The 23,117-nt window shown below is 35.7% G+C and overlaps 1 protein-coding gene across 2 annotated transcripts in view; it reads right to left on the bottom strand.

Annotated features, from left to right (window-relative positions):
- Positions 1 to 18,334, bottom strand: part of DEPDC1 (DEP domain containing 1) — a 24,091-nt gene extending 5,757 nt beyond the window's left edge. Inside the window, exons 1-9 of one of the 2 annotated variants that reach the window (XM_017532154.1) lie at positions 18,060 to 18,334; positions 15,038 to 15,303; positions 9,964 to 10,120; positions 9,436 to 9,554; positions 8,876 to 9,006; positions 7,091 to 7,138; positions 4,087 to 4,227; positions 2,193 to 3,044; positions 1,590 to 1,762 (exon numbers count right to left, since the gene is read on the bottom strand). In XM_017532154.1, coding sequence (XP_017387643.1) covers positions 1,590 to 1,762; positions 2,193 to 3,044; positions 4,087 to 4,227; positions 7,091 to 7,138; positions 8,876 to 9,006; positions 9,436 to 9,554; positions 9,964 to 10,120; positions 15,038 to 15,303; positions 18,060 to 18,107 — 1,935 coding nt within the window. In that variant the 5' untranslated portion in view covers positions 18,108 to 18,334. The remainder of the gene's footprint in view (positions 1 to 1,589; positions 1,763 to 2,192; positions 3,045 to 4,086; positions 4,228 to 7,090; positions 7,139 to 8,875; positions 9,007 to 9,435; positions 9,555 to 9,963; positions 10,121 to 15,037; positions 15,304 to 18,059) is intronic. The other variant, XM_017532158.2, reaches the window with a different exon arrangement.
- Positions 18,335 to 23,117: the final 4,783 nt, after the last annotated feature.

Genomic DNA, 23,117 nt, shown 5'->3' with positions numbered 1-23,117 from the left:
GAAGGAAAAAAAAAAAAAAAAGTATATCCTTAATGTAATTTCCAAGAATTATAAAAGGCTTTGGTTTTTTCTACAATTTTATCAGTAAATACCATAGGTTCCATTAATACCACATATATATGTTGCTTAAGTTTATAGATTGTCAGAGAACAATAACTAATTACATTAAATAAATCCCACAAAAAACGCATACCAGGAGAATGTGTAACATATGAACACTTATATTCATAAGTGGTTGCAAAGTTGATGCATTTATTTTTTAAAAGGCTGGAAAATAGTTTTTAAAAATGCTTATTCTGTCAGTCTTTAGACAGCAATTTAAAACACACATTTTTTTCCATTCCATCTTAAGGGATCTTCAAATTCTGTGATAAAATTTGTTTCAAAACTCATTACTTTCACATATATCTATGCAATCTTCTAAGTGTAACACATACACACACCTCATTCTAAAATGCTTAGAAATCAGAATTCTGTTTTAAATATTTCACACATATTATATGATCAGCGTATTTATGAACTTGATATATTTTTAGTTTTATTTCTACACATCAGTCAGGGTTTCCTGTCTCCTTCCACAGCTTAGACCTCAGCCTTTTGCTCTCTCCCCACATTCTTAGCCTTGTAGAGCTCATCTACTCTGATAGCTTCAAGTATTTTCCCTAAGAAATAATCAAAACAATTTGCCTTCTCCCCTGATCTTTCTTCACCCAGCTGATATTTCCAACATTCTGTTGGATAAATTTCACTTGGAGGTCCTATGGCTTCAAATCCAATAAGTGCAAATCCAAAATCACCTTCCCAGTCATGTATCTGTGAACATCTTTCTCTATAAACTTTCTATGCTTTTTAATAGTGCTATAGTTACTCAAGAATAATTCTTCTTGTTTATATTAGGTCTATCACTATTAAAAAACTATCTTTATTAATGAATGAAAAGCATAACTCCAGGTTCCTTGCTATAAGAACCTCTTGTCAATTGAAGTTGCATTTTGAGGAAGTGGCGACTTAAAAAAAAAAAGAGATAGAGATTAAAGATACTATTTCAAGGGTTTATTGCCAATCAAATATCTGCATATAAATGTCCTTGTCCTCATTCTCACAAGGATCCTGAGGCTGTTTGGCGATAGTGCTTCCCACTTCTTGTCCACAATGACCTATTTTCCCATTACTATATTCTCTGAAACACTGACTAATGTATTAAGTTCCATTAGTTCTCTGCTTCTGTAGTTATAGTCTCCTTAAGCTTTCAACATTGCCTCCGTTTCCTCTTCCTTATCCACCAAACAGAATTGGCTTAAGACAACATAATGTGGTCTAACTGATCAATCACTATGAAATGATACAGGATGAATGAGCAGGCAAAGTCCCCAGTCAAGATTAACACCAGCATGTGAAAGTATAACAAACTCTACACAAAAGATTAATACACCAAAATTCTGCTGCAAGAAGAGGTTAAAGAACCTTTCCAACCTAAGAATCTAGCGCTTTAAGACTAAGACGTCACTTGAGTAGTACTTTTACATAGTTTGGTTTTCTTATTTTGGTTTATGAACTAGACTTATTTTTTCCATAAGAAATCAACTTACCAGTGATCTTGTGCCCATTGCATCATGAAGTTTGGGCATATCAACATTTTGACTGATTCGGGAAATCATACGCATTAAAAGTTGAAGCTTTCTACGATTTGGTGGGGGAAGTAACAAACAACATAACTGTAGAGCATCGATGGCAACCCTCTCTAAATGAGGTTGCAGCAAACCTAGAACGCAAAATTACCCCCCCACCCAAAAATAATCAATGACACTAGTTGCTTTCATACTACCAATATATACAGTTATATAAAGTAAGTAAAATAATATCTTAGTATTTCATTTCTTTTAACTTTCTAGAAATTATATTCCTCAAAAGCATGGTAAGATTTTCATTACTTTCTTTACAACTTATTTCTAAGAATTAAAATTCTTCATTTATTACAAATTAGTGACTCAGAATAAATGAAATTACAAAAAAAGAAAATAAGTGTTTTAGGTAAATAGAATAAATCTTGGTTATGCCACAGACAAAAGTCTTTTATAATAATTCCTCTTGGAAGAAAAAAATTAAGCAAGAAGAAAAAGCCAGGTAAGCAAAACACAGAGTTAGTAAACACTAAAAGTTAATACTGCATGCATTGAGAGCAATAGCCTTACTTTGTGTGCCAGTCAACATAGAAGAAGCTGGAAGTAAAGAATTTTCTGAAAGTTCTATTGTACTTTTGCAGAGTCTTTTATTGATTGTGGCACTAGACTCTCCGAGTTCACTTTCCATAGCGGTTTGCATACTTGTGCTGCCTTGTCCAACATTTGGTTTCATGATAATTTCAGCCACTGGCGTATTGATATAACTATTCCTTCTTGTACCACTTCTTAAAAGCAAACTCTGAGACCTACAAAGCTGTTTTGACTTGCATTCCCCATTATACAACTCCTCTTGGTCTTGAACAGTCAAAGCAGAGGTTCTCTTAAAACCAACACTGAATGGTTTTTGAATATTTTCCTCTGAATGAAGATTCAATAAGAATTCCTGCTTGGGTTTAGACTCTAAAAACTGTTTATTATTTTGTCCTTCTATGTTCAGAAAAGATTGATGAAAGACACTGGATGCCTCTTTACTTGAATTCCCTGACACATCTACAATTCCTTCCAAAGAACAGCACCTTGTTTTGCTGTTAGAGGATAGAGCATGCATACTACTTAACCCTACTAAATTATAACAACTTCCTCCCATTATGTCATTAGCACTCGCTCTTCTGTTTCTTAAATTAACTAGCTGCGTTTTCTTAGCACATCTTTCTTGAAATCCTGGATTGCTTATCTGTAGTCTCCCAGTAGCATCTGATTCTTCTTTGTTTTTTTCTCTATGAAGCAGACTGAGAAGAAGGCACTCAGTTGACTTGAAGGAATTCAAATTGTTTAAGTGAAGGAATTTTGAAGACTGTGGATCATCTTGGATTTTATGTATCCCACTGGGTCTATCTGAAACTGTGATGTAGCCACAAACAACTAACAGGAAATGAAACAAAAATTAAGATGCAACTGTATGACAGTGGACAAAAATAAAACAAAAACAACAGTAAAGTTAAAAAATAAAGTATTACTATAGTATATATTGTTAGTATAGTATACATAGTAGTTGCTTAATTCAGAAGCCACTTAAATAGGACACATGCAACATTCGGTTACAAACGTGCAAGACAGATGAGTGGTTTTCCCACTTGTAATATAGCCTTAAAAAATTATTTCAATAGCCTAATTAAATGGATTGAGCCAGAATACGCTCAAAAATATCTGTTTTTAGTCTGCAAGTACTAGAAACCTCATAATTATAAGACAATTGTGGTATAATAAAATATATATATTTGATCTTTGTCCTTGGTATCTGGTATGGAGCTCCTAAAACCCTTGGAATTTCCTGAATGATGGGTCTTTTGTTACTATAACAACCATGTTTCAGCATATCTGAGTTTATGCTAAGGTAACTCAGGGCTGGCCATGGTTGGAAATTTCATCACCAACTACAACTTTATGGAAGGAGAAAGGGGCCAGAGACTGAGTTCAGTCGACAACAGTGGCCAACGTTTTGATCAGTCACGTCTTGGTAATTAAACTCCAATTAAAACATGCAGGCTGAGGGAGCTTCTGGATTGGTAAACACATGGATGTGCTGGAATCACGACATGACTAGAAAGGGTACAGAAACTCCGTGCCACCCCCCACCCTCATACCTTACCCTGTGTAACTCTTCCATTTGGCTATTCTTGAGATCTAGCTTTTATAAAAAACTAACAGTCATAGGTAAGGTGCTTTTCTGAGTTCTGTGTGTCATTGTAATGAATTATTGAATCTGGCAGGGGGTTGGGGAAAGTCCCAAATTGGTAGTTGGCTGGGTGAAAGTATGAGTAACCTGGGGATCTTATTTCACTGAATTTTGAAATAATTTGTAGGCTGCCAACTTCATATTTATCTATGCTTTTAGATCTTCTAAATTATAAAAAATTTGAAAACTTTAACAAAATGAACTAAAATAAGTGAAATCCACACATACCCAAAATGTTCACAAATAATTCGTAATATTCAAAAGTAAGTAGAGGTTCGGGAAGATTTAGAAAATAATCTGCGATTGTTCTGAACACATCTCGTTCAAATCCAATATAAGTTGGATTATTCATATCATTACTTCTTGGCCCTAAGAAGCAGAAGGCAAAAGAAAAAGGCAAAGTATATTTTAGTTTAAATACAATTTTTAAATATAAAAAGTATAAAATCTGTATTTCATGAAGGAGCTATGTTTAACAACAAATTCTGTCATAGCTCAAAAATTTAAAGGGCATGTCTCATTATTCCTCATTACCTTTCCACTAAAAGTAGTCAATTGCTAGTATTTTGTTTCATTATAACATTTGTATACCTGAAAAATTGTTCATAAAGCAAAATGTTAATATCATATTTAAAAGTATTAAGGAAGTTTACTTTAATGAGATTTTATTGCAATTCATTTTGTAAAGGAAATAATATTTGGATAATTCAAATAATTCCTTCAAATTGTCTTTTTGTACATTTACATTTTCATGAATACATTTTCTCTGACATGAAACATAGACTTAATGAATTTAAATGTCTTCACATTGTTGTTTCTTAAGCTTGACACAACTATTGAAACAATCATATCTACTCATTTGTGTTTTCCTCAAAAATAAGATCTGATTTTATAGATAAGAAAACTGATGCTAAGAGTACCTTGCCCAAGATGAAAAAGACTTTGGTAGCAAAGTTTGAATTAGAAGTTAGAGCAGTTTAAAATAAGAGCAAGGCCCAGGATTTTTAGCTCCAACAACATTTAAAGTGTGGTTCATGGATTATATCACAGAATCATCCAATGTGCCAATTAAAAATACAAACTCCTCTACATAGACGATAATCCATGAAGGTGGGGGCTGAAATTTACCGATTTAGAAATGTTTGCTTCTAGTTCAGCAATTGAGTGGTTTCCAAACACTAACCTGAGAACCTTCACCCTATAATAATCTTCTCGGGGGATTTTTTTTTTTTAAAAGATACCTGACCTACTAAATTAACCACTTCGGAATCTCTGGATAGTCTCTTTAGTGACTGCTAAATGCATCTAGGTTTTAGAGCCATTATACTATCTCTCAAGTTAAAATGTCTCTCTTTCAAAATCCAAATAATATTTCTTACTTCTCTGTTTCCAAACTTTTGTATGGACATACAAATGTGAGCACACACTGAAAAAATAATTAAAGAAAACAATTCACACGCACACACACATACTCTTAACAGTAAATAGATATTTTTCTAAGGACATAAGAAATACATGAATATGTGGAATAAAAGATTTGATAATCATTAGAAAGTTCTCTAAGACAGAAAATACATGTTTACAGGAATTAAACTATTAAAAATATAGAATTTATAGAGAATCTAGGTTTGAACTCTAGCTCTTTTGCATTAAAAGAAGATTCTCTAGGCTTTGGTTTCCTCTGTTGGAAAAATTAGAATGGTACACTGATCACTAATTCTTACATCTCACAGAATTACTCTGGGGGATGGAATAACAAGTAAAGCAAGTCTTAACTCTGCCTCTGGCTAAATACATTGTTGCTAATTTGGAATCCAGTAAGTTATATGATTGGTATCATTTAGGTATTACATAAATTGAAAAGAGAAGGAAGAAACAATCCCTAAAGACCGGATGTTAGAGGAATCCCTGTCAGTATGCCTATCTGATTTCCTAACCATGAGCAAAGGAATGAAACAGAAAAATAGTTAACTACGCTTGGAAAGTAGAAACACAAATTTAAGTCTTAAGTTCATAATAAAGATTTTTATCTTAATTTGACAAATAAAATGTTTCTATAAATGTATTTACTTTATTGCTATTTATTCAATATCATTTTGTCATATTGACACCCAGTGGACAACAAAGGAATATAAAGTTACTCTGAACATTAGTAAAACCCTATTAGCATTTTAGAAAATGCTAACTTTGTATAGACTAGAAAACTATATTTGTAATTAAAGCTATTAAAATATAATTTAACTTTTGATGATTTAGAAGCTTATACCTTTGTACATTTAAAAAATTAACTTTGAACGCAATTAGGATTTTATATCAAACTAGGGTTTGGTGTTACAAAAATCAATTATCACTGATCACTATGAAAAAGCTTGATCACTGAAATGCTAAAAAAATTTCTGGATTGGTGACTGATATGGTTTGGGTATGTCCTCACCCAAATCTCATGTCAAATTGGTAATCCCCAGTGTTGGGGGTGGGGCCTGGTGGGAGGTGATTGGATAATGGGGATGTATTTCCCCTTTGGTGCTGTTCTTGTGATACTGAGTGACTTATCAAAAGACCTGGTCATTTAAAAGTGTGTACTACTTCCACCCACAACCTTCCTCCTGCTTCAGCCGTGTAAGATGTGCCTGCTTCCCTTTCACTTTCTGCCTTGACTGTAAGTTTCCTGAGGCCTCCCCAGCCATGCTTCCTGTACAACCAGTGGAACCATAAACCAATTAAACCTTTTTCTTTATAAATTACTCAGTCTCAAGTATTTCTTTATAGCAATGCAAAAACAAACTACTACAATGACAGATTTTTCTCATAACATAACTATGTTATGAAAAAAAGATTTTTTTCATAACATAAAGTCACATTAACATATCTATAGTATTCAGTGCTTCTACACAATAGAAATCCAATGGAATTCAAGCCATTTGAGGCTCACTCAATTAGTGTGGTTTTCACCTAAAAATCCTTTGAGATCCTCTAGCCTATGACTTTATGTGAATTAAACCATAAATAATATGCTTGAATTAAAAATCACCTTCTTTTTAAACAGAAAAAGTTAAGGGCTCTATAATGTAATCAATTCCACTAGAGTTTCATTTATATATCAAGAGAAACTATATACTTTATCAGGACTTTAATAAATTATTTTAAAAATTTCCTTGGTTCTTGTTAAATACCATCAACATAAAACACACACACACACACACACACACACACACACACACACACAACTTACAATTTGCTAGGCACTTCATGGCAGATAATACCCAGTGAGGTAGGTCATCTACACAAAAAGAAAAATATTATTTAGTAAACTATACAATTTTTATTTTATTTTATTTTATTTTTTGAGATGGAATCTCGTTTAGTTACCCAGGCTGCAGTGCCGTGGTAAGCACTCAGTTCACTGCAACCTCTGCCTCCTGGGTTCAAGCAACTCTGCCTTAGCCTCCCAAGTAGCTGGGATTACAGGCGCCCACCATCACAACTAGCTAATTTTATATTTTTAGTAGAGACGAGGTTTCACCACCTTGGCGACGCTGTTCTTGAACTCCTGACCTTGTGATCCACCTGCCTTGGCCTCCCAAAGTGCTAGGATACAGGTGTTAGCCACTGTACCCAACCCAATTTTTATGATGGTATATTTCAAAATATCATACTTATGTGTGTGTGTGTACACACACACACGCACACACGCGCGCACGCACACGCGCACGTGCACACACACACACACACACGTTACATTTGTATGTGTATATTACCAGGATTAAAAAGTATCATATATTTAATAAGATACAGGATCAAGTCAATATTTTAAAATAGAAAAAGTCTGAAAAAAGTATAGAGATTCTGAGTTTGATCCATATTACACGTAACAAATACTGCCAAATCAAAGATTAATTATTTTGAGGGAGTGTTTAGATATAAACTCAACATTCTTTTTTACCTACTACCATAATCTTTTCTTCATCCCTGTTTCTATTCTGCCTATTACTACACTATTTGAATATTACTGATTTGGGTGAGACCTATGATTGAAATGAACTATATCCGATTATTTTGCTGCCTTTATAGTGAAGTTTGCTTAAAATCTTTCAACTGCCACTAAATAAAATATGTTCCATAGAAATCTAGCATTTTTTTTGACACAGGGTTAGAAAGAACAGAAATCTTAAATGAGGGTATATACTGTTTAACCATATTATTTTAGGTAATGGAAGAAGGGACTGGTCTATAGCTACATGCATATGCCACATAGCAAACTCATCAGTTTTAATATTTACATTTTGTCCCTACAATTAAAAATTCAAAGTTCTTACCCATAAAAAGAAACCCAAAGTAATATATGTCAATTAATTCTATAGCTAGAAACTTATCATAAAAACGTTATAATTTTGAGATTTATTAATACATTTCTTATAATCTAAGTTTTCTAATACATCTATCTAGATTGAATTGTTTCCCTGATTTTTGTGTCTAAATCTGAATTAACTATATAAATATACAAAACAAAAAAAAACCAGTGCCCTTTAGAATCCTCATCTTGAAAGTCTGAGCTTATTTTGTTGCATTATTACAGTTTTGTATATATGTTTGACTCCTGTTGATTTGTACATCACTACTCATGAAAGCCTCATGAGAGTATGGACCATTTCTATCTTACTTATCATTAATCTTTGGCACAATGTCTGATATGTTGGAGGTCCTCAACAAAAATGGGCTTAATCAAAACTTTTGTTATACTTGTATACCTTTTGGATGTTTAACCTTGTCATTGTTTTAAATATCATGCATGAATCTATCTTAGCAGATAAAATATTTCTTATAATAGTACGAATAATACTCATTTAAAAATTATTCCACTCTTATTACTAAAGCACTTGTGATAGCCCCTCTGATGCTCCATAAAGTATTCTACTTTCAACATTTGGGTCTTTCTTCACCCTCCTATAGTTGCGACCTTGTTGCAACTATAGGAGGGCTAGTTTTAAAAAGTTCCAATTCTTTTATTAATACCAACCTGATTTGTTTTGTAGTATAACTACTCCATGTTTGCTTGTATTGGCCATATTGTACATTATATATTGGGGAATTACTTGTTTTGGATTTATGACTTCTTCTAGGGATGGCACACCTAATATTGTTTGCAGGCTAAACAGAAGAAAGAATATTAACTTTTTCTCTTCATAAAATAAATGGGACAGATTATACATATAAATGAATATGACTGGTAAACAAAGCCATCAGAATATTTTATTTTTCTCTTAACCAAATTTCTAAGACTTATATTTAGTATCCTCTTTCAAATACATTTATTCCAATAATCTTAAAAGGATTCCAATATATATCCTAAACTATGGCCACAATGTTGATTAAAAGAAAAAGGAAATCATGCCAAAACATTCAATTTTTACTATATTAGAGCTATAACAAGAGTATTTATTTAAAAACGCATATACAGGTTGCATTCTAAGCTTTGAGAATTAATCTGTTCTGATGCACTTGAATATTTTTGATGAAAATGTCAAATTAATAATCAAAACGCTTCAGGAACTTCATTAAAGCTTAATTTTATCTTACTAAATCAGAGTAACATATCTCCAAACTTCTTCAACATCTTCCTGGCTTAGTTCTCTATTATCAAATGCATTTTCTTGATCTTCCTTGATTATTTCATGCTTTGTTTTCTCAGCATTTTCCTGAAAAACAGATTATTTTGGTTTAATCTGTTATGCTCAAAATTTTTAAATATTGAAAACAACAATAATTCTATTACTATTAGTACATTGTGGAGCTGTAAAGTGCCTCCTGAAGAAATAATGTAACATAGTGATAGAGTTTTTAATTTTCAGTTGTCTCTATCTCCCTCAAACCAATTTAAACCAAAACACACTTAAATTATATAACTATTATTTTCAATTTTGCCTCACTACCATTTTTATTATGCTTTTTATGAGTTCCAAACAATCATATATATATACTTTTAGAAAGCAATGTAGGTTAGGAGGTTTCAGTACTGGCTTTAAATATTAAAGAATCATTTACTTTTAATGATTCTATTATTATGTGGTAATTATATTTAAAGTAGTAATTAGTAAAAGGATGTACCTGAGATAAATATAATCCATGCTTTTTAGGAGTTCTACGAGATAAGTTTCGTAATTTAAAAATACTATCTTTATCTTTGGAAAAGTTCTCTATGTTATTTTTTCTCAATTCTGGATGCCTTCGTGGTAGAGTTTTAAGTGGCGAAGTTGCAGGAAATCTGGTTTAAAAACAATAAGAAAGTAAATTATGTGAGATTAGAAACAAACTTTTAGAGCCTATTTATTTTAAAATTCACAAAAAGAGCCTGATTTATTAATACTACCAAGGAATAAAGATTCTACACAAATAAATTTTCCCATTAAACCTTTAAAAAATTTTAATAGGTTCCTGTTTTCTTTAGTATATTGCGTGTATTTTAACTTCATTTCTGGATAATTCAAGGTTATGATTAGGGTCAATTCTGTTGGAGGGGTATTGGTTACATACAAAACGGCTGTAGAATGTTACATTTTCTAAATTTCTTTGATGAGTTATCTGGTTTGTATATCCCCCCTTTTATTTGTGTTTGTCCTAATTTCTGGAACTAGTTTCTGTTGCTTCTTTTGATTGTAATGTTTTAGCCTCCTTTTATTTTAATATAAAATATTTCAAAGATATAATAAAAGAATACCCATGTAAATATTTCAAAGATATAATAAAAGAATACCCATGTAAATATTTCAAAGATCTAATAAAAGAATACCCATGTATATAATTGTCAACCAATTCAATTGTTGACATTTTGCCAGACTTCTTTTTTTGTTTTAATTATTTTAACTTTTATTTTAAGTTCAGGGGTACATGTGCAGGTTTCTTATATAGGTAAACTTGTGTCATGGGGGTTTGTTGCACAGGTTATTTCATCACCCAGGTATTAAGTCTAGTACCCATTAGTTGTTTTTCCTGATCCTCTCCCTCCTCCTAACCTCCATTGTCCAATAGGCCCCAGTGTCTGTTGTTCCCCTCTATGTGTCCATGTGTTCTCATCATTTAGCTCCCACTTGTGAGAGCATGCAGTATTTAGTTTTCTCTTCCTTTGTTAGTTTGCTAAGAATAATAGCCTTCAGCTCCATCCATGTTCCTGCAAAGGACATGATCTCATTCTTTTTTATGGCTGCACAGTATTCCATGGTGTATATATACACATTTTCTTTATCCAGTTTACCACTGATGGACACTCAGGTTGATTCCATGTCTTTGCTATTGTGAATAACACTGCAGTAAACATAAGATATGTGTGCATTTGTCTTCATGACAGATGATTTATATTCCTTTTAGTATACACCTAGTAATGGGATTGTTAGGTTGAATGGTCATTCTGGATTTAGGATTTTAAGGAATCACCATACAGTTGTCCACAATTCATATGGAACCAAAAAAGGGCCCAAATAGCCAAGGCTATCAGAAGCAAAAAGAACAAAGCTGGAAGCATCATGCTACCAGACTTTAAAATATACTACAGGGCTACCATAACCAAAATCAAAGGGTTCTGGTATAAAAACCAACACATAGACCTATAAAACAGAATGGAGAGCTAGGAAATAAGGCCACACATGTACACTCATCCGATCTTCAGCAAAGCTGACAAAAACAAGTGATGAGAAAATGATTTCTTAGTTAATAAATGGTGCTGGGATAACTGGTTAGTCACATGCAAAAGACTGAAACGGGACCCCTTTCTTACACCATATACAAAAATTAACTCAAGATGGATTAAAGATTTAAGTGTAAAACCCAAAACTATAAAAAACCTGGAAGACAACCTAGGCAATATCATTCTGGACATTGGAATGGGCAAAGATTTCATGATGAAGATGCTGAAAGCAATTGCAACAAAAGCAAAAACGGACAAATGCGATCTAATTAACTAAAGAGCTACAAAGCAAAAGAAACTATCAATGGAGTCAACAGACAACCTATGGAATGAGAGAGAATTTTTGCAAACTGTGAATTTGACAAAGGTCTAGTATCCAGCATTTATAAGAAACTTAAACAAATTTACAAAGAACTCCGTTAAAAAGAGGGCAAAGGACATGAACTGACACTTTTCAAAAGAAGATATACACGTGGCCAAAATGCATATGAAAAGAAGCTCAATATCACTCATTATTGGAGAAATATAAATTAAAACCATAATGAGATACCATCTCACACCAGTCAGAATGGCTACTATTAAAAATTAAAAAATAACAGGTGCTGGCAAGGTTGTGGAGAAAATGGGATGCTTATATCACTGTTGGTGGGAGTGTACATAAATTCTTTTTTTTAAAAAATGAAATTCTTTGCTCATTCATATCCCCCTCTTCCTAAGGGTGAGTAAACTATAAATTTATAGCTTCATAACTATAAGCCTATAGTTGTATTTCTTTTCCATGTTTTTATACTTTTAGTAAATATATATAAACAATATGTGTTTGGTGTTTTTTCACTTTATCATATCTTTTACCACACGTCAATTTTTTTTTTCTTCACCAAGTTTCACTGTCACCTAGGATGGAGTGCTAGACTGATCATGACTGACTGTAGTCTAGACCTCCCGGGCTTGGCCTCCCAAGTAGCTGGGACCACAGGCACATGCCACCATGCTTAGCTAATTAATTTTTTTGTAGAGAAAGGGTCTCCCTGGGTTGCCCAAACTGATCTCAAACTCCTGGGTTCAAGTAACCCTCCTGCCTTGGCCTCCAAAAGTGTTGGGATTATAGGCGTGAGCCACTCTGCCTGGCCTCATACATCAAATTTATACAGAAAGTTTTTCGTGACCTCAAAAGTGTGAAGACCTCAGAAGCTTGACCTTGGTCTTCAAAATTCTCTTAGGCTTTTACCAAATGAATTTTAGAATCTGCTTATCAAGTCCCACAAAGAAACTACATTGAAGCTTTGAATGAAAATGCACTGAGTTTCTATTTCATTTGAGGGAATTGACTTGTATAAACCTGATACTAAGTATTTTGATTCATGGACAGAATATCTTTCTCATTTATTCTATTTAATACAACTTAACACTTTTCTCCAATAAGGTCTTACACATTTTTGGTAAACTTTATTTCTACGTACTTTATAGTTTTGCTGCCATAGTAAAAGGTTAGGAGAGGCCAGGCACGGTGACTTATGCCTGTAATCTCAGCACTTTGGAAGGCTAAGGTGGGTGGATCACTTGAGCTCAGGAGTTTTGAGACCAGCCTGGGCAACACAGTGAAACTCCATCTCCACAAAAAATACAAAAATTAGCTGGGCATGGTGATTTGTGCCTGTAGTCCCTGCTACTTGGGAGGCTGAGGTGGGAGGATCACTTGAGCCTGAGAGGCAGAAAAGACTAAGGGTAGAGAGACTAGGTGAGGATTTATGCAGAAATCCAGGTAAAACAAAAAACAAAACAAATAAAGAGAAATCCAGGTAAGAATTATAGCCTAACAAAAAGAAGATTTATCTTGGAGAGAGAAGTGTAGAGATCAGAGAATTATTTAGGCAACATGATAGACTAAATCATATTCAAAGGAGAAGAAAGGGAAAGAATCAAGGCAACTACAGGGAAGGCAATGCCAGTTATTCAGATAGCAAACCTAAGAAGACAAAATTCAGGTTAGGGGGTGATAGTCATTTTTCTACATGGTTTATTTGAAGTGCGTTTCCAGGAGGTGCTTGAAAAAAATGATCCAAAAGCTCAGGAGAGCTATTATTTCAGGAGAGGCCTGAAAGTCATAAGAAAAGTAGGTGAAGACATGGCATGAGATTGCCTACAGAGAAGGTGAAGTAAGGACAAGGGCAGGAACTTGAAGATGAGTGAGCTAAAGGACAAGCAGCAGTAAAGGAGCCCACAAAGATAACAGAGGAGTAGTTAAGAGAGGTAAGATTTGTAGAGCACTATATAAAATGGATTATTCATATGATTTTTATTGCAGTTTACTTGTATGACATAAATAATTTTTGGTACATAGGAAACAATAAATTCTTAGACAGTTCATTTGAAAAGAACCTAATGTTATGTAGAAAAAAAGGCACAGACATTAGATTCCACAGACCTAGTTTAATGGCTATGTAACAAAGAATTGTAGGTCATAAGAGAAAAAGCAATTATGCTGGCTTGTGGGAGTCAGAAAAGTTCCACAGAGGAGGCTATAAAGGAGTTGAGATTAAAAGAAATATTTAAGTTTACTAGCCTGACAAATGTGTACAGTGCCTCACAGTGGAAAAACATTTCAGGCAGAAAGAACAAGATTTGTTGAAGCATGGTCTCAGTTTCTCCATCTGTTAAAAGGGGTAAATACCTACCCTGCTTGGCTACTGTAGCAATTAAGTAACAACACATATGCAAATCATCAGAGTTTCTAGTATATTTTAACTATTTAATAAATATTTTCTTTAACCTGTGGTATATTTCTTCTGTTATCTTATTATTTTTTGAGACAGAGTCTTGCTCTGTCACCCAAGCTGGACTGCAATGGTGCAATCTCAGCTCACTGTAACCTCTGCCTCCCAGGCTCAAGCAGTTCTCATGCCTCAGCCTCAGGTGTGCATCACCACACCCAATTCATTTTTTGTATTTTTAGTAGAGACGGTGTTTCACCATGTTAACCAGGCTGGTCTCAAACTCCTGACCTCAAGTTGATCTGCCCACTTCAGCCTCCCAAAGTGCTGGGATTACAGGCATGAGCCACCTCACCTGGCCCTATTTGTTATATCAGGTTTGCTATTACCCCATTACATGTATTCTTAGATTAAATTACATGTTTGAAGGCAAGGATCTATGAACTTCTCTTGTAAATCTAGAATCTATGCAACTAAAGGTCAGTAATATGTCCTTAAAATGTTATAAAGTGTTCAAAATATGCAGAAGTGATAATAGCTATTTCCCTTTTATTCCCATATAAAATAAAGTTCCCTACTTTATTACATATGCTATCTAACACTTAAAAAGTTTAAATTTTGTAGTAATTAACTTTAACATTACAATTTTTCTAAATGATTTTAATTGAACTAAGAGCATTAATAATTTTCAAAAGAAATTATTATTTCTTTGAAGAAGGTGCTGTTATAGTAAAAGTACAGATAAAACTTTACAGTAATTCAATTTTATAGTTACATATGTGTTCAATACCTGAAGAGCTGGTTGTTATCATCAACATTTTCTGATCCCCACCTGCCTTTGATATCTTCAATGACGTGATTCTTAAGAAATTTCCTCAACAGTTGGATAGTCTGTTGCCTTGTAACTTCGGGACCAAAATTGCTATTATTTCTTAATAGGTCATAAAGCCAATCCACTGCTTCTCCTGCTGTGAAACAACTGCCGTATTTTTTAAAGTGTTGTCTGTGTTTTCTTAGGGGCATTCCAGCTCGAAAAGATGTGGTAACTTCATTCCACTGTAAAAATAAGGAAAATATTTTTAAAAACTGAAGAAAAATGGAATCTCATATTAATCTCAAGTACATTAGGTAAAGACAATTCTTTACTTCACATCTGATTACATCGTAACAATTCTTGAAGAATCATTCATCTTCTTTGTGCAATACAAAATTTTATATCTTACGCTGCTTTCTTTTTGTTAATTCTAGTGCTGTAGTAATATTTTTATGTAATAGCTTTTTTATTAGAAGGACTTCAATAGCTGATCAGCTTATTTAAAAAGAACCTAGAAATAAGGAAGAACTGCAATCAATAGAGAAAACATTGACCCTTGTTTTTTACCTCAGTTAATATTAATGTTCGTAGCACTGTGCTTCACATTAACTATTTCACTTTAATTATCACAATTCTATGAATAGGTATTATTAATTCCTCATTTTTGAAATAAGGAAAATAAAACACAGAGATTAATAAAATGACCAAGGTCACACAGCTAAGTGATGAACCTCGGCATTCAAACCCAGGTGTGATTGACTCTAGAACCTATACTCTCAACTACTGTGCTGGCTAAGCAAAACTTATGGCAGGCAATAGTTTTACTGGTGAAATATCTTTAACATTAAAATGGTTTATGTATTTACTATAGCATCTCTTTTGTGAAGATTCCTGTAGTGAGCATAGAACAGATAGGAAAAATTAAATAAGCTGTAAGTCCACTGCATGTTTAATGACCCTGTGAAATGTACATTTTACAAAGATATTAATTTTCTAAACTGTCCTCAGATCAGCCTAACTTCTACATTTGTGACAGCTCTAACAGTGGAGCATGGAGGTGATGGTGATATAAAATAAACATAACGCTTTTTAATAGAAAAATCCTCTATTAGCGGTCAGATCTAATTTGCAACCTATTATGTCACTACTAGCTATGTTAACTACTTATCTAACCTATGTGCCCCGATACCACAAGACAGAATTTAAGGGCTGAAAACTTGATGATTGTATTGTTTTCTTTCCACATTTTCCCACTTTATATATTTATTTACCCAAGAAACTGATATTGAGCTGTCCGTTGTGTACTGGTCTGACAACACATTAATAAAAATGACATAAGGGGTCTCTGTACTAAAGGAGCAGAATGGGTTTTTTGAGATGTAGTACAGAGTAGTAGTTTTAAGAGCAGGCTCTGGAGTTAGACTAGCAGGGTTGGTTTCCCAGCTCTAGCTCTAACACTTACTGTTTATGATCTTTTGGGTCTATCTTCAATCTCTATGCCTCAGTCTCCTTAAGCATAAAATAGGAACAAAAGAACCTACCTAATGTGCTTGTTGGAATGATAAAATGATGTCATACATGTAAAGTACTAGTAAGCATTCAGTGCATGTTTTCTTTTTCAGCATACTTATACTACTTTCATCTAACGAGTTTTAAATAATGTGGCAAGACTACCTGATTGAGGTTCCTACATATAATCCATGTAAGATCACCATATTAAGAAGATATGAATTCTAGCTCTGCCACTTGCTGTTGATGTGACTTTAGAAGGCATTTATGGTCTGTGAGCCTCAGTGTCCACACTGATAAAGTAGGGCTAATACTACATGCCTGCCTGAAAGGCACTCCTGAGAGGAAAATGCTTGTTATTCTACAGATCACAACACACTTTCCCAAAGTGCAACCTCCTAGGAAACCCTTTAAGGCGAGCACGTATTAGTAACCTACTCTACCAATGTGGAAACAGGCTCGCAGAAGGTAGGGGACTCCCCTAACGTCACATAACCAGTACCACAGAATCCTATAGAACCGAAGACTCAACTGCACAAAACGCTTTAGGAGTACTGTACATGCAAATTCAGGGACCACCAGCAGTGGCTCCTGACGGTTACTCAGAAATATTGCTTTGTGATGAGTTCGTGTTCACTGTAGGGACATGGATGAACCTGGAAACCATCATTGTCAGCAAACTGACACAAGAGCAGAAAATCAAACACCGCATGTTCTCACTCATAGGCGGGTGTTGAACAATGAGAACACATGGACACAGGGAGGGGAGCATCACACACTGGTGTCTGTTGGGGGTAAATAGGGGAGGGACAGTGCGGGGTGGGGAGTTGGGGAGAGATAGCATGGGGAGAAATGTCAGATGTAGGTGATGGGGAGGAAGGCAGCAAATCACACTGCCATGTGTGTACCTATGCAACAATGTTGCATGTTCTTCACATGTACCCCCAAACCTAAAATGCAATAAAATAAAATAAAATAAAGAAATATTGTTTTGAAGCCGCAGTTATCCTAGTGGTATTCGGCTGGTGCATCCTGCGTTAAATTATATGGGTTCAATAAACAAAATTATCACATTCGGGCTTGCCTCCAACCTAACCCAACAAAATTTTGGACCTCATTCCCACTCGTTCCCTAATTCTTAGAAGGGTAGAAAATCAGGCGAGGGGAGCATCTAAATCGTAATATTCTACGACGCCACAGGGGACGCTGACCACATCGGGCACAGGAGTTGCCCCTCAAAACGAGTCTGGTGCAGCCAACGTGCGGCGCTTCCTTGCGGACCTGAGCCCAGACCGCCCCCCCCAACTGGAGGCAGCGGTGAGTCTGGCAAGAGTGCCACACCCGTTACTTCCCCTCGCCAGCCTTTTCATTGAATCTAGGGATCCTGGGACTCACCCCTCCGACTGAGGTAAAACTACCAACGGTCTCACGTAACAGTGGTAACAGTCATCAGCCCGCTGTCCGGTCCCCTCTATCCGAGCTGTCTTACCAGCTTGGTGGCCCGATAAGGCCCGGGAGGCACACCCCGACTCTCCATAGGTCTGTCAGCGCCCGGCGGCGTCCATGGCTGCGAAGGCGACCCGCAGGCTGAGCGGCCCGGGCAGCGGCGTGTCCCCGCACAACCGTTGGCCCCGCCGCCGATTTGAATGGCACAGAGGGCTGCGCGGATTGGTCGCGCCCCCGGTCACGTGACGCTGCAGCCAGCCTCGGGCCGAGTCGGCGGGGGCCGAAGAGGTTCGGTAGCGTTTCCGGGCTCTGGCAGCTGGCGCTGGCCGGGTTGGGCTGGACTAGGGCGGCTGCGGTGGGACAGGCTCTGTTTCCCCGAGGCTGCTTCTCCCTACCGCGGTCCGCGGCGAGGCGGAGTCATGTTTCCACGCTCAGAAGGGATGGGCGGTTTAGTTCCAAACGAGATTATTTGGAGTCCAGCCTTTGGTTTAAGGGAATTTGAAATTTGAAAAGACAAGAAAATACGGTTTTTCTGCCTGGCTCTACAGAATCTTCAGCAGTGTTAGCTTAGAAGGCAAAGCAGCCTCATGGATATGTGTCGCAGTTTCTCGCTCTCTCTTCTCAGCAGGGTCCGTGATTCTCTCAAGTGCTAACATGTAGGTTCAGTAACCCCGTAATTGGGTAGTAAAATGAATAATTCAGAACCCCTGAATTGGTAAAATAGATTATAGGTAGACATTCGTAAGTACATACAATGTGGGCTTGGGAAAGATTGTGTACAACTTGCTAAATTGCTTCCCTTAAAATCTACCACTGTATATGAATTCTGGTTATGTTTGCATCATGATTATGCACTTAAAAGTTCACTGTGATCTTAGTAAACAAGTCTTCAGCAGAAGTCAGTTCTCAAATGACAGAAACTACATTCTGAGAGTTGAAGAGACTTGCTCAAAGTCTTAAGTTTCCTTGGCAGAGTGCAGACTTCATGCTTTTGATAAATACCCTGTCACCGGTCTGAAAGTATCTGATGCTAAGAATCCCTTAGTACAGTGGACTTGGGAGATTGGTTGAGTGATTTGAAGCTGTGCAAGAATTCACTTGGAAATTAAATAGCTGTTTAAGAGGATAGGATGCAGTAAAAGAAGAGATAAAGGAAAACGTTCAGGGAGTGGTAGTGTAGGTCTGTGGGGTTTTCTTTAATTTGGGTTATTTAGGCAGAGACACATCTATTTTCTAGCAGGACCAGTGGGTAGGAATTTTCAAAAAGCCCTTGTTAAACGAGAACAATTTACTCGATTTTCCATTTATGTTAAAGAAAAGTAAAATGATTGATGTTACAAAATAATGTTAACCATTTCTTATCTGGCTTTATGATATATTGTCCCAGGATTTTCCTTCTTTTTTTTTTTTTTTTTTCACCGGGAAATGGAAATGAGACTGTGGAAGCCAAAATATATTTTGCATTTTTGCCCAGCTCCCTACACGGAAAATCATCTCACATACAACATTTCACATAAGTAGCCTCAGCTTAATATTACCTTAACAATCCACTGTGGGTATGGATTCACTCTGCATCATCTTTCACATGACGATAAAATATTCAAAAGTTAGGTTTTTGTTAAATGTGGGTTGTCTGGGTCTCTTTAAGGTCACTTTGGATACCTCTGCTCTTAACAATTATTCATTGATTGCATAGTTTAAATCTTGGAAGTCATTTTATTTCTTTCATTATCAATTCTGTGAGAGTCACTTTATCATCCTTTTCCTAATTCTCCTACATCAGAATTCCTCAGAGTGGGTTACAAACTACATGTTTTAGGATTTCCTGCAAAACCTGTTAAAATGCTGATTCCTGGGATTCCTCAAATGCTGATTGGGGTGTGTGCGTGCGTGTGTGTGTGCACATGTGTGCGCACATGCGTGTGTGCATGTCCTGGCAGGGAAAGTACAGAATAGGGATGGAGGAGCCTGGATCTGTGAAGACTGTGCAGCTGAGATACTCTAATGCCCATGGACTGCCTAGCTCTGGACTTATATATGAAAAAATATGAGCCTCTGTTAATTTATTCTTCTAGCTGAACCTAACATAACCTACTAATTATGATACAATGAGTATCACAAAAGAAAATGAGCTTTCTTCTCTTGTCTGCCACCATGTGAGATTTGCCTTTTACCTTCTGCCATGACTGTGAGGCATCACTAGTCACACAGAACTTAATTCGGGTAACTGAAGAGATAATGGTGGCTGGGAGGCAGAACTAGATTGCAGCTCCCACCTGGGTGGAAAGAGCAGCATGTGAAGCCTTGCACTGTGAACTTTTGCTCCAGAATGACGGCAGGAATAAATCAGGAAAGCCAAGAGAATTGATAGACCATCTGAAGGAAGTAGATTGCTCCTGCAGGACCTGGGAGAACCCTGAATACTGTGCTAGCTAGTATCCATGACTGAGAGACTCACATCACATAACTCTATTCAGACAACCGTCAGTAGCAGCCCAGAGCCTGGTAAACTTGCTGGGTAGTTAGATCCAGAAGAGAGATAACAATCATTACAGCTCAGCTCTCACAAGCCACATCCCTAGGAAAAGGGGGACAGTACTACATCAAGGGAACACTCCATGGGACAAAAGGATCTGAACCACAGCCTTAAGCCCTCGGCCTTTCCTATGACAGAGCCTACCCAAATGAGAAGGAACCAAAAAAACCAACTATGGTAATATAACAAAACAAGGTTCTTTAACACCCCACAAAAATCACACTATCTCACCAGCAATGGATGCAAAACAAGAAGAAATCCTGATTTACCTGAAAAAGAATTCAGAAGATTAGTTATTAAGCTAATCAGGGAGGTCCAGAGAAAGGCAAAGCACAATTTAAGGAAATCCAAGAAATGATACAAGAAATGAGGGGAGAAATTTTCAATGAAATAGATAGTATAAATACAAAACAATAAAAACTTCAGGAAACACTTATAGAAATGCAAAATGCTTTGGAAAATCTCAGCAATAGAATTGAACAAGCAGAAGAAAGAACTTCAGAGCTCAAAAACAAGATTTTTGAATTAATCCAAGCCAACAAAGACAAAATAAAAAGAACAAGAAAGTATGAACAAATCCTCTGAGAAGTCTGGGATTATGTTAAATGACCAAATCTAAGAATAACTGGCATTCCTGAGGAAGAAGAGAAATCTAAAAGTTTGGAAAACATATGTTGGGGGAATCATTGAGGAAAACTTCCCAGGCCTTGCTAGAGACCAAGATATTCAAATATAAGAAACTCAAAGAACATCTGGGAAATTCACAAAAAGATCATCACCTAGGCACATTATCATCAGGTTATCTAAAGCTAAGATGAAAGAAAAAAATCTTAAGAGCTGTGAGACAAAAGACCAGGTAACCTGTAAAGAAAAACCTATCAGATTAACAGCAGATTTCTCAGCAGAAACCCTGCATACTAGAAGGGATTGGGGCTCTAATTTGGCTTCCTCAGGCAAAACAATTATCAGCCAAGAATTTGTATCCAGTGAAACTAAGCTTTTTAAATGAAGGAAAGATACAGTCTTTTTCAGATAAACAAATGCTGAGAGAATTCATCACTACCAAGCCAACATGACAAGAACTGCTAAAATGACCTCTAAACCTAGAAACAAATCCTGGAATCACATGAAAAGAGAACCTCTTTTCATGTAAATCTCATAGGACCTGTAAAGTAAAAATACAATTGAAAAAAAATCAAGGTATACAGGCAATGAATAGCATGATGAATGGCATGGAACTTCACATCTCAATACTAACGTTGAATGTAAATGGCCTAAATACTCCACTTAAAAATACGGAATTGGAGAATGGATAAGAATTCACCAATTGATATCTGCTGCCTTCAAGAGACTAACCTAACGCATAGGGTCTTACATAAACTTAAGGTAGGGAGGTGGAAAAAGACATTCCATGCAAATGGACACAAATAAATGAGTATAAGTTGCCGTTATTGTATCAGTCAAAATAAACATTAAAGCAACAGCAGTTAAAAAAGACAAAGAGGGATATTATATAATGATAAAAGGCCTTGTTTGACAGAAAAAATATCACAGTCCTAAATATATATGCACCTAACACTGAAGCTCCCAAATTTATAAAGCAATTACTGCTAGACCTAAGAAATGAGATAGAAAGTAACACAATAAAAGTGAGTGACTTCAATACTCCACTGATAGCACTAGGCAGGTCATCAGGACAGAAAGTCAACAAAGAAGCAATGGATTTAAACTATACCCTGGAACAAATGGATGTAACAAATATTTTTGTGATATTCTACCCAACAACCGTAGAATATATATTCTATTCATCAGTGTATGGAACTTTCTCCACGATAGGTTACAAAATGAGCCTCAATAAATTAAAGAAAATTAAAGTCTTATCAAGCACTCTCTCAGACCACAGTGGGATAAAACAGGAAATCAACTCCAAAAGGAATCTTCAAAAACCATCCAAATACATGGAAATTAAATAACCTGCTCCTGCATAATCATTGGGTCAACAATGAAATCAATTTGAAAAGTAAAATTCTTTGAACTGAACAATAATAGTGACACAACGTATCAAAACCTCTGAGATACAGCAAAGACAGTGCTAAAAGGAAAGTTGATAGTTCTAAACACCTACATTGAAAAGCCCGAAAGAGCACAAACAGACAATTGAAGGTCACACCTCAAGGAACTACAGAACAAGAACAAACCAAACCCAAACCCAAACCCAGCAGAGAAAGGAAATAACCAAAATCAGATGAGAATTAATGAAATTGAAACAAAAAAATAAAAAAGATGTGTGAAACAAAAGCTGATTCTTTTAAAAGATAAATAAAATTGATAGATCATTAGCAAGATTAACCAAGAAGTGAGAAAATCCTAATACAAATAGAAAGGAAATGGGAGATAATACAACTGACACCACAAAAATATAAAACATAATTCAAGGCTACTATGAATACATTTACACACAAAAACTAGAAAATAGTGGAGATGGATAAATTCCTGGAAAGAGACAGTCCTCCTAGCTTGAATCAGGAATAATTAGATACCCTCAACAGACCAGTAACAAGCAGC

This window comes from Cebus imitator, unplaced genomic scaffold (assembly GCF_001604975.1).
Source record: "Cebus imitator isolate Cc_AM_T3 unplaced genomic scaffold, Cebus_imitator-1.0 Scaffold3, whole genome shotgun sequence".
NCBI classification, from domain to species: Eukaryota; Metazoa; Chordata; class Mammalia; order Primates; family Cebidae; genus Cebus; species Cebus imitator.
Note: the sequence above shows the minus strand (reverse complement) of the source record. Positions and strands in the feature narration are given on the sequence as shown.